The sequence below is a fragment of the Entamoeba dispar genome, genomic scaffold (genome assembly GCF_000209125.1).
Source record: "Entamoeba dispar SAW760 scf_1105229458535 genomic scaffold, whole genome shotgun sequence".
NCBI classification, from domain to species: domain Eukaryota; phylum Evosea; order Mastigamoebida; family Endamoebidae; genus Entamoeba; species Entamoeba dispar.
This window is the reverse complement of record NW_001853241.1, coordinates 22,352-34,820: the sequence shown is the minus strand read 5'-3', so window position 1 is coordinate 34,820 and position 12,469 is coordinate 22,352. Positions and strand designations below refer to the sequence as shown.

Below are 12,469 nucleotides of genomic sequence, written 5' to 3'. Positions count from 1 at the left end.
TTAGTATGAAGGGATAATAATACTTGTTAATGAAGTGCATTTATCAAAGCAATCATCTTGAAGTACTTCTAATAAACTTGGGAGTTGAATATCTTTTAGTTGTGAACAGTTTTTAAAGCATTGGACTGGAAGTATCTTTAATTCATTAGACAGTTTTATATAACTCAATGAAGAACAGTTTTCAAAACAATTATTTCCTAACTGTGTAACCATCTGAATATCAATTGACTTCAAAGATGTACAATTTTTGAAAACGTTGTTATTCAATGAACGTAGAGTTGATGGTAAACTTACTTGAATAAATCCACAATTTTCAAAAAATGATTCTTCAAGTCCTACTAATTGAGAATTAAATTGAATTGATGTTAATTTCGTACAATTCATAAAACAAGATTTTCCCATTGAAGTACAGCGACTAATATCAATAGTTTCTAATTCAGAACATCCCATAAAACTAGACTCTTCAATTATTTTAATATTTTTCATTGTAATTTCTTTTAATCCTCTACTTCCAGAAAAACATTCTTTTGGGAATCGTTCAATACAACTGTTCAGTATAACTTTTGATAATTGCTCACATCTATCAAAACATCCATGTTTAAGATCTGTTGCTAAATCTAAATGAATTTCTTTTATCTGTTTACAACAGTTGAAACAATTTCTTCCTACAGAAATTAAATTTTCTAAATTGATTTTTTCTAAAGCAAAACATTTGTTAAAACAACATGTTGGTAATGATGTTAGATTACTTGGTAAAGTAACTTCTTTTAAATGACGGCATGAGTCAAAACTATGTTCTGATAACATATGAACACTAGATGGAATTGACACTGACGTAATACAATCATTTAAAAAAACACTTTGTTCTATTATGTTAACACCTAAAGGAATTAAACTGTTAAAATAACTTTTGTCTTCTCGGATATAATGAATCTCTCCATCACAACGGATTCTATTCTTTTGTAGTACATCAAAAAATAATGATGATATTGGTGGGTGAAATATTTTCATTCCACATCCATCTATATGTTTTAATGAAAAACATTTTTTGAATGCTGAATAAGAAACATCTTTGAGATTTGTTGAAATAGTAATAGAAGATAACGAGGTACATTCATTGAAAGCACAATCACCAATTTGTTCAATGTGTCTAAGATCCATTTCTAACAAACTTTTACAACTTTCGAAACAATAAGAAGGAATATTTTTTAAATAACAAGACAAAGTCACAGCACTTAACTCGTTACAAATATTAAACGCCCCAACGTCAAGTTGTAGCACATGACTTAAATCAATTGATTTGAATAAGTTATAATAAAAACAATCATATCCAATTTTTGTTATTGTAGTTGGTAAATTAATTTCTGTATTAGCTGCATAATAATAACAACTCTTACCTAATTCTTGAATATTAGGAGGAATATAATTTATTGGCATTTTGTCATGGTCATGCTTCCCTAATCGTACTTTTTTAAAAACCACATTACTTTCTTTTGATTGAGAAACAACCTTATATCCAACTACATAACAATAAATGTACTGACTCATTCCTTCTATTCGGTTATCCTTTTTATTGTACAGACACTGTCTTTTCATTCCTGGAAATAAATCTGTTGAACTTACTGAAAATGGGTTGTATTCAAATTTATTATAAACGCTTTTGTATTTTTTATTTATACTCTTAACTATGAACGCTTCTTTTTCGTTATCTAAGTATTTGACTAAATGGTAGATTGAATCATTATCTAACTGTGACATGTCTTTTCTTCAGTAATCAAAGAAATTTTTCTTTCTTTTTGAAGTTCAATTAATGATTACGTGTTTTCATGTGGACCCACATGTCCATTTATCATATTTTTATATTCCTAAAGATAGAATAAAGAAAATAGAAAATTATTCTTCCTTTGTCATTTAAAAAAGAAAAGATAAAGCAAGAGACAAAGAGAATAATAAAGTGATTTCATTGTTCAGATAATAAAAACGAAGGATACAACTTGAATATTCGCTCATTAAAACATGAATAAACTAGTGTATTCGAATTCATTTCTTAAACGTTTAAACAATGAATATCGGGATATTGATATGGGATGTATTTTAGATGAAGACTGTTTTAATATGATTAAGCATGAAAATCCTGAAATTGAATACGAGCTGATGAAAGAACGTTTTCCTTTTATTGATCAAACTAATGCATCACTGTTAAGTGCTATATTATTATAATTTATTTACTATTTATTCTTCTCTTTAATGATTGAATTAAAAAGAAAAATAAGAGAATAAGACAAATGAATAATGAAAATATTATCTGTATTGAAAGAATTATACTACACTATTCCATATCATAAGATATGCATCTCCATTATATGTATTCTTCAATACCTGTAACACAGAATTACAGAATGACGTCATTGAAGGCGTAATTTGTCTTTCAGCTAATAATACATTAACAACAGACAATAAAGCACTTTTACAAGATAAAGGCTGATTAGCAATAATACGACCAAATCCTTCTACTGCAACAACACGTGCTTCATTATCTCCTACTTCAAGTAATGAATCAATAAGTTCATCACAAATTAAGGTAATATGAGGAATTATTAATTCAGGTTTTCTTAAAGCAATTCTACCAAGACAAACACAAAGATTTCTTTTTAAAAAAGGTTTTGATTTTGTTGATGCTGATGTGGCTATTTCTATTAAGCGAATTAGAACATTAACAAATGGAGCAAACAAATTTTCAATTCCATTAGGTGATGATTTAATTAAAATCCCAACTGCCCACAGTCTAATGGATAAATTCCCTGTTTGCATTTTAGTTAATACTTGTTCTACTACAGGTTGATATGAAGTTGCTAATGTCATTGGATCTTTCTGTAATATGTCACCAAGTAAAGTAAATGCTTGATCTACTACTTCTTCATCTACTGATCTCAAACCACATAATACTACACCAGCTACATTTTGCATTGTTCTAATTAATTCTACCGGTTGGCCAGTTGTTTCTATTAACGAAGTTAATAACTGTAAAGCAGCGGCTTGGTCTCTAGTATCATCACTATGAATCATATCAATAACAACAGTTACTAATTGAAGTTCTGAACCAGTAAGAGCCATTGAACCAAATTTAGGAATTATATAACTAAGGTTTTGTATTACTCTATCTGAAATAACTTTATTTCTATGAATTAAATTTAAAAAAGTACGAGTAATAACAATAAACAATTGTTTGTTTCCATAAAAGAGATCTGGAGATCTGTCAATTAATGCAGTAATAGTTTCAACTAATAATACACTAATTTCACCTGAATTATCAATACTTAAATTATTAATAACCCAATTTAATATTTGATTTATGTACTGTAAAACAATTCCATTCTTAGAGTCATCTATCATTGTTTCAACTAATAAAATTGAATATGTTTGAACATTTCCTTTTAATAAATAGATAATTAATTCTTCATAATTATTACTACTCAACATCACTGGAAGAAAGATATACATTTCTTGTAATGCCCATAATGAAAGTGAAGATGGTTGTCCAGTTTTTAATTCAATAAAAATCTTTTGAACAACCCATCCAAAAACATCACAAAATAATTCTTTTTGTAACCATCCTTTAACAATACTTCCAACAACATATAATATTGTTGGCCATGAAAGTGATTTAGATATATTAACTACAAGAGCTATGAATTCGTCATGATATTCTGCAGATATTTCATCAAGAGTTGAAGCTAAAGTATGAAGTAAAGGTGGTTCATCTTCAATAACATTATCATAAATATTAACAAGACTATCAATTCGGTTTAAAATAATTGTAGTAAATGATGTCAAATAAGATTGTAATTGTGATTTAAATGCATGTGATAATGATGCAAGAAGTGAGTTTGCAGCAGAACACACTTCTTCACTTGAGTCTTTAAGAAATAATGAACAACATTTAATAAGTTCATCAATGTGTTGAGAGAGATGATCAGGTTCAGCAGTAAGAAAGGATGATAGAAGAAGTGCATAATTTTGTTTAATATTAGTATTAAGAGAATAGGAAAGTTGTAATAAAGGAATAACCAATTGATTTCCATAATCACTAAAGAAGTCAGGATGAGTAGAAGACCCTACTAATAAGAACTGTAATATTGATTGAATAATTTCATTGTCATGAGTATTCTGAAATATTTTAATTATAATAGGAAAAAAATCACTACACCCTCCTTCTGTTGTTGAGGTATCTTCTTCAATAACAAACCGAGCAGTTTCAATAATATTTATTGAAAATTGATTTTCTAATGCTTGTTTAATAGTTCGAACAATAAAATTTTTGACTTGAATATTTCCTTTTTTATAACAATCTGCTAATAATGAACGCGCAAATGAAGCATTACAACCTCCTTCAAATGAAAGTTTTAATGACTCAGTACATAATTGAGGAATAATATTTCCTGTTCTATTTACATATTTTCTTAAATGAATACAAGCTGAAAGTTGAAGGTCATTGATTTGTAGGGCATTTAATAGACATTGCAAAAGGTCATTATATTGAATTATTTCTGTTTCAAATAAAATTACTTTTTGTTTTAATTCATTATTATTAGCATGTTGTACCTCTCTTAAAAACATATTAACATGTTGTTGATGTTCTGTGTTGCAAATCATCAATAATTCTCATTTTAGGTTTTTCAAGTAAAAGGAAAAAGGGTTTCTCAATATCAAATTCTTCAGATAAAAATGTTTTTGCTACGGTTTTATAACGAAACATAAATAAAAAAGCCTTAAATATGTTTAAAATTGAACTTCTACTACTCATTGGTTAAGGTCTAATACAAAATTGGAATAAACAACACTATTAAGAAGTATAACAAAACAGAATTTAAATTAATAAATAAACATTGAAACCAAAAAGAAAAAGTATTCTCTTATATATTAAAAAATAAAACTAAAAAAATTTTGAACTTAGTATTTACCCTCAATGGACGCAAAGAAGGTATATTTAAAAGTATATAATCTTTCAATGGTAGTTGGATGGACATTCATCCTTATTACTTATTTCCTTAAAGCATTAGAAACTGGTTTTGATGCACCATTGATGTACCCACATGTAAGAATTGCTTTAATGATCTTCCAGTATGGTGCTATTCTTGAAATTTTCCATGCTATTACTGGTCTTGTTCCAAGTCCACTTGGAACAACAATTACACAAGTTTTCTCAAGAGTAGTATTAGTTGCTGTTCTTGAATATATTCCAGAGAGTCGTGCTCTTGGATTCCTTCTTTTAGGATGTGCTTGGTCTGTCACTGAAGTGATTAGATATTCATTCTACTCATTCAAGTTATTTGGATTACCTGTTCCATACCCATTATTATGGTGTAGATATTCATTCTTCATTGTGTTATACCCAATGGGTGTTTCAGGTGAAGTTATTACGCTTTTTAAATCACTTCCATATTTCAGAACTGTTACTGTATTTGGTTTATTCCCAGTATCATATATAATCTGGGCACTTATCCTTTATTATATTCCAGGTCTTTACATGTTATATACTTACATGTTAAGCCAAAGAAAGAAAGTTCTTGGCAAAAAGAATGAGAATAAACCAGTTGAAGCTTTGAACAAAAAAGAAAACTAAATTTAATTTTTTAATAAAATTTATCATAAATTATAATTTTTCTAAAAAAATATAAAAAACTTAAAAAATTAATTTTTTTCTTCTGAATAAACAAAAAAATGAATATACTTAAGGACTATTATGTCCAATTACTAAATAAAAATAAAGAAAGAGATAATATTATTAAAGGAGTTATGAAGTTAGGAGATAATAAACAAATGATTCCAATATTTATTGAAAGTTTAATTAAAGAATTTAACTATCCTAAAGGAAATGATGATGAATATTATAACATTTTACTACAATGCATCTCTTTTATTTCAAAAGAATATTTGGCGTTGGCGTTGTTTCATTTTCAGAAGTCAGAGTTTATTAATTCTTTTGGAGAAATGATTGATAGATTAATTGCTCTTAATTCTTCAAAAAGAATAGTATTATTAAATCAACTTATTGATATCGGAATTATTGTTTTTCCTTTTATTGAAATTCCATTTATTCCAATTCAAGTTATTCGAGTTAGATTTGATTGTGTTGAAGAAACGAAAGTAATTCTTTTATTATTTATGTCTTTACTAAAAAATTTAAATTCTAAAATAATAAATAAAATATGTTTAAATGAGACTATGCAAAAAGCATTAGAATCAACTATTCAATCGATGAATAATATTATATTAAATAAAGATATACTAATAATCATTGAAACATATCTTCAATTTTTATGTCTAACTTGTAAAAATGATTCTAAAATATTAAATATTCACATTCATTCATTATTTTTCAATAAATTAGTAAAAATATTATTAACATGTACAAATGAATTAATGAATAATGAAAATAGGTATGTTAATTCTATCATTGCATCATTACAACATTTATGTTTCTTTGGAAATGGAATAGAATCTTATCAATTTCAAAAAATCAAAAAAAGTAAAGTACTTAACCCAATTCGGAATGTAGAATTACCTTCAGTTTTAATGCGTTTACTTGATTGTCCACCATTAGTTCTTTCAGTTTTACAATCATTAAAAATTGTTCTTTTTAGTAATTCACAAAATTATACATTTTTACCTGCTTATATGGAATCTATTTGTTTAATGATTACTTCTTTTAATAAAGAAGAAATAGAATATGTTTTTCAAATGTTAGAATTTCTTTTTATAACTTTACAAGCAAATCCTTCAAATTATCTTGAATTATTAAAACCATTAATTAATTTTAATACAATATCTAATACCTCTTTATTAATTCCATTAGTCAATTTTATTACTTATTTAGTTGGATCAAATAGATCTACATTTCAAAATGTATTGTCTGTATTTATTCCATTATTTTTTCAAGTTCTTTTTGAGTCTTTTAACCAATATTATGAAGAAAATGAAATTATTAATGGTTTAGTAAAAGTTATTTGTGTTTTATTAGCAGGTAATAAAAAAAATTCTATAACATTAATAAACGAAAACGATACAATAGAATGTCTTATTAATGTATTTAATGAAAAGTCTCATTTCAGAGGAGTTATTACCTTAATAATAAAAGAAATAATACCATTAATTCCTTCTGATCAAATCAGTTTAATTCTAAGTTTTTTATTTCAAAATATTATTATTGATAATGACCCACTAAGTCGATTAAAATTTTCAATTGAAATTATGGATCAATCAATCATGGCAAGAGAAATATATGGACTATCACATAATTTTGAATTATTTACTTCTTTTATTTTAAAATGGAAGTATAATAAAATTAATGAAGATCATAAAAATTCTTCTCTTATCTATCATCGTTTACTTATATTACAATCATGTATTGATTCATACATTATTGGTATGAGAGAATGTTCAGCAAACAGAGAAAGATTAAAAGCATCTATTTCAAACGAGTTTATTGATAATTTTATCATTTATAATCCATGGAAAGAATTTGATTTATCTAATATCATTGTTATGATTCTCTCTCTTATTATAGAACAACCAGTAAATAAATCATTACTGCTACTAACAGAAAGGCACATTGGAGTTAGTATTATCAATTGTTATTTACTTCCAAGTTTATTAAATGGAATGAAGTTACTTGATAAAAAACAAAGAAATTGTTTATTTAGTAATCTATTAAATGCACTAAATAATACATACTCATTATATGGAACATATGTTTATGACATTCTCAATTTATTATTGACTGGATTTGAAGATGCATTAGATGGAGGGATATTAACTGAACTAATACAAAAGATTGGTCAATACTCAATAAAAACTAATGACTGTAAGTATCTTTTACACAAGTTGAAACAAGAAACAAATAACTCAAAGTTAATTTCTCTTCTTAGTTTTATTTCAACAGGTCCTACTATTGGTGGATTAACATTTGACACATCAGATAAAGTTGCATACATAAAGAATTATGTTTGGTTAGATGCATTTCCAATGGTACTTACTGGATGGTTACGACTTGACCATGGGTTTTATAAAATTCTAGAAATTAAAACAATGGCAAATTATGGAGTATTGACATTCTTTGTTAAGAATGGAACATTAGATATTAGTTGTAATACTATTAATTGTATATCTGTAAAAATACCTATTGGAGTGTGGTTTCATTTTGCTCTTTGCTGTGATGAGATATCTACTGTATATATTAATGCAAAGAAAGTTGGAAAAATTATTCAAAATATGGACATATTACAAGGTAGTTGTTCTATATGTTTAGGGCATTGTGGTAGTGTTGTTTCTCCAGGGGTATTTAGGATTGGAGAGTGGATGATTATCAATGGACTAAAAACAAAAAGTGAAATTAAGGCAATGTATCAATTAGGGCCACAGTACAAGGGGAGATATTGTGCATATTGTTATGATGACTCAAGAAGTTTAAGAGGTTTTGGAAGTGTTCCTTTTATTCAAGTTAATAGACAAGATTTAATTTATGTTATGAACGATCTTATCAATGATACATCAAGGACAGATTTAGAAATAGAAGGAAGAGTTTGTCCAACATCACCTTCACCATTTGTTGAATGTATTTGTAAGTGCGGCGGAATTTCTATATTATTATCAATAATAGAAAAATCAACAACGTCAGTAGAATTATGTGACTCGTTACAAACACTATTGTTTTGTTTAAGAGGATCATCAGAACTTTATTCTGAGGCATTAAAAACAAATTCATTTCAAATTCTTGTTCTAATATTATATTCAAAACATAGCCTCATATCACAAGGAGTTTTACAAGTATTATTAGCATTATCAGGAATTGGAACAAGTTATGAAGATTTTAGTGTGACTCATCCTGAGATATTGACAACACTAGCTTTAGATTTTAAAATAGCTAGGTCTTGTCCAAATGGAATTGAATATATACTAAGGATATTAAAGTCAGTATATGATTTTTCACCAATCTCTGCATCAGAATCTTTAAGAGGAGGTGGGCTAATGAGTAAATTAATGTATCTTTTCATTGATGAAAGTACTGAAATATCTGTTTTTCCTTATGTCACTGATTTACTTACTTGTATTCTTTCTATAAATTGTAGTAAAGAAGAAGTTTCTACGGTCATGTCATTTGCTTGTTATTTTCTTCAAGTTTTTGATAAAACTGATTCAGGCACTCATCTATCATTTTGTTCATTTAGGTGTTCACAACTTCTAACATTACTAGACCAAATTGTTTCTGTAAAAGGAATTCTCCCAGGATTATCTTCTAATTTTATCTATCAATTTATTAATGTCTCAAATCCACCAGAATCAGTTTTACCACCATTACTTCATCTTGCTGCAAATCTTTCATTTTTATCTCCAATCTTTTGTTCTGAACTTTATTCAGGAATAAACCAATTATTACAAATAGTTAGGTTATTAATTCTCTCAAAAGAATCTATTAAATCTTTATTTTCTTTATTACTTAAATCATCACCAAATGAATCTCAAATCATTACTTCAACAATTCTAGATAAAAAACAATTTCATTGGTTATATTTATATGTTTTATTTAAAATGGTCCATCATTCCTTACTATCAGAAATGCAATCAATAAAAATATATAATTCTTGTTTTATTGTAGAGACTTTAACAAATGTATTACGTCAATTCTACTCGTTGAGAGGGGTAATTATAGAAGAGGATAATATTTTATATTCACTATTATCTATTATGAACAATTCAAATCAAGAATACATTTATTCATTAAATATTACAAAAGAACAAAAAGGTTTGTGTGGAGATATAGTTAAATTAATTGGATATATATGTGCAGCGACATTAAGAGATGGTATGAATTATCAAAGAGTAATAATTGGAGCAGCACTAATACAAAAGAACAAAGAGTTTGTAAAAGAAATTATTAAATCAACAATTCTTCATTTAAAATCATTACATTCAACAATTAATATATACCGATTGTCAGAATTATTTGTTCAGTTTTCAGAGAATTTGATAGATTTATCAACAGTTTCTGAAATGGGTATTTCACTTAATTTTTGTATTGAATCAATTTTTATGTTAATAAATATTTACGAACAACATCCTGAATTACAAACAATTGAACAAAATAAGATTTGGATAAAATTGATGGATCGTATGAATATACTAATGTTTAATCATTTTGATAAAAACTCATTCTTATTTGTTGCTCAACACTTCCATCAACAAGATTTCTTTTTAAGACAAGAGCATTCAGAAGAGTTTGTTCCAATAATGTTTTGGACTATTATTCAAAAAATACCAAAAGGAACAATAAACGATATAACAATATTGTATTGTGGTGTTCTCAAAAGATTAATTATGAATTGTATGAGTTCATTTGATAAATTCATTACACATAAAGAGCTAAGAGATCAAATTAAATCAATGCTTCAAATGAGTACAGAAGATATTGTTGAATTAATAAAAAATAATCAAAACATTTTATCTAAACTTTGTGAAAGAAGTGAAACAATGTTAAAAGAGTTTAAAGAAGAACAAAATAAAAGAAAAAATGAAACATCATTTATTGTTGAAGAGGAACGAAAAGTTATTGAAAAGTATCAAAGAAAAGAAAGAAAAGAAGGTAAAGAAAAAAAGAGAAACGATGAAAAAAGAGCAGCAGTTATTGCTCAGTACATTAAAGATAAAGAAAGTGTTGAATGTATGTCTGATTCATTAAAAATTCGTGTTAAAGTAGAATGGGAAAAAATGAAACTTAAACTAATAATGCCAAAAGGTATTTGGGAAGAAGATGTTGAAGGGTATATGATAGATAATATTCAAAGTTCATTTGGTATAAGAAGAAGAGTTGTAAGAGATTATGGATTTAAAAAAAGATATGAAATACAAATTGGGGAGTATGGTAAAATAATTAAATTACCAACAATACAAAAAAACTGTGGTGTTGAGGTATTAACAATGCCACATGGTAAAGAAGAAGAAGTATATTATTGTACTCAACTTTATGGGTTAAAAGAAGTCGAAAGCCAAGTTAAAATAGATGAAAAGAAACTTATTCTTATTAATTATATAAATACAGATCACTATGATTGGATTAAAATTGATTGGAATGATATTATTTGTATTTTAAAAAGAAGATATTTACTTCAAAATAATGCTATTGAAATATTAACGTGTTATGGAAAGTCATTATTTTTAATCTTTGAACATAAATACGATAAAGTTGTTAAAAAACTGATGAAATATAAAAGTGAATCATTTGATATTATTCGTGAAATTGAATCACCAATTAATATAATTAATAAAATTGGAAAAGTGTTTAACCAAATAGATGAGATGACTGAGTTATGGAAAAAAGGAGAATTATCAAATTTTAATTATTTAATGTATCTTAATATTAAAGCAGGAAGAAGTTTTAATGACCTTTCTCAATATCCTATTTTTCCTTGGATATTAACTGATTATACTAGTAAAACTATTGACTTAAATGATGAGCGTATTTATCGTAATTTTGCTTATCCAATAGTTGCTCAAACTGAAAACAAAAGAGAAAAACTACAAATTAAATTCAAACAAATTGGAAATCATTTTGGTAATCATTACAGTTCACTTGCAACAACTTTAATATTTCTATTTAGAGTTGAGCCATATATGAAAATGCATATTCAGTTCTTTGATGGGCATTTTGATACAGACAGATTGTTTAATTCAATAAGTAAATTCTTTGATAGTTTATCTGCTACACCAATAGAACTTATTCCTGAATTCTTCTTCTTACCTCAATTTCTCATCAACTTTAACACAATAGATTTCGGTAAACGAAGAGATAATAATATTGTTAATAACGTTGAATTACCTCCTTGGTGTAATGGCAATCCTCGTCAGTTTGTTAATACAAATATGAAAGCATTAGAATCACCATATGTTAGTCAACATCTTAATGAATGGATTGATCTTATCTTTGGTTATAAACAACGAGGAAAGAATGCAGAAGAGGCATGTAATGTATATCCACAATGTTCATATGAAATTGGAGATTTATCTAAAATGAATGAGAAAGAAAAGCAAACAACACTCGATAAAATAAGAAATTTTGGACAAACTCCAATTCAATTGTTTAAAACACCTCATCCAAAGAGAGAAGTTAGTTGTACAAAGTATAGTACTGGAGTATTTGAACAAGACAAAAACTATTCATTAACAATTGTTAATAAATGTGAATTTCCAATTGGAGACATGAGGTTTGATGAGAAGAATGAAATTAAAATAACACGAAAAGGTGAAATAATTATTCCAAATGGAAATATTCAAGTTGGAAGTGGTGGAATTTTGAGAATAGAACGAAATGGAAAGATAATGAATATTGAAGAATGTCAGAATGGTGCAATTCTTATTGCTGATGAACGGAATGTACTAGTTGGGGGTAGTGATGGTAGTATTCAAATAATCGATA

At 26.7% G+C, this 12,469-nt stretch overlaps 4 protein-coding genes across 4 annotated transcripts in view, besides 8 other annotated features; 2 read left to right on the top strand and 2 right to left on the bottom strand.

Annotated features, from left to right (window-relative positions):
* EDI_054000 (uncharacterized protein) lies at positions 1–1,548 on the bottom strand (the record flags this gene model as incomplete). Its single annotated transcript, XM_001734741.1, has 1 exon — positions 1–1,548. One exon carries the CDS (start codon positions 1,546–1,548, stop codon positions 1–3), a length of 1,548 nt encoding a protein of 515 aa, XP_001734793.1.
* Positions 1,549–2,207: 659 nt separating this feature from the next.
* Positions 2,208–2,237: a sequence feature (AT_rich).
* Positions 2,238–2,319: 82 nt separating this feature from the next.
* EDI_053990 (uncharacterized protein) lies at positions 2,320–4,653 on the bottom strand (the record flags this gene model as incomplete). Its single annotated transcript, XM_001734740.1, has 1 exon — positions 2,320–4,653. One exon carries the CDS (start codon positions 4,651–4,653, stop codon positions 2,320–2,322), a length of 2,334 nt encoding a protein of 777 aa, XP_001734792.1.
* A 260-nt stretch (positions 4,654–4,913) lies between these two features.
* Positions 4,914–4,946: a sequence feature (AT_rich).
* A 20-nt stretch (positions 4,947–4,966) lies between these two features.
* EDI_053980 (ptpla domain protein, putative) lies at positions 4,967–5,623 on the top strand (the record flags this gene model as incomplete). Its single annotated transcript, XM_001734739.1, has 1 exon — positions 4,967–5,623. The coding sequence occupies one exon, from the start codon at positions 4,967–4,969 to the stop codon at positions 5,621–5,623; it is 657 nt and encodes a 218-aa protein (XP_001734791.1).
* Positions 5,621–5,702: a sequence feature (AT_rich).
* A 19-nt stretch (positions 5,703–5,721) lies between these two features.
* Positions 5,722–12,469, top strand: part of EDI_053870 (uncharacterized protein) — a gene marked incomplete at both ends in the record, with an annotated part of 7,288 nt that continues 540 nt past the window's right edge. The window contains one exon of the mRNA XM_001734738.1: positions 5,722–12,448. Within this exon, the coding sequence (XP_001734790.1) occupies positions 5,722–12,448 (6,727 nt within the window). The remainder of the gene's footprint in view (positions 12,449–12,469) is intronic.
* Positions 6,176–6,219: a sequence feature (AT_rich).
* Positions 6,262–6,282: a sequence feature (AT_rich).
* Positions 6,372–6,406: a sequence feature (AT_rich).
* Positions 10,619–10,671: a microsatellite.
* Positions 11,304–11,325: a sequence feature (AT_rich).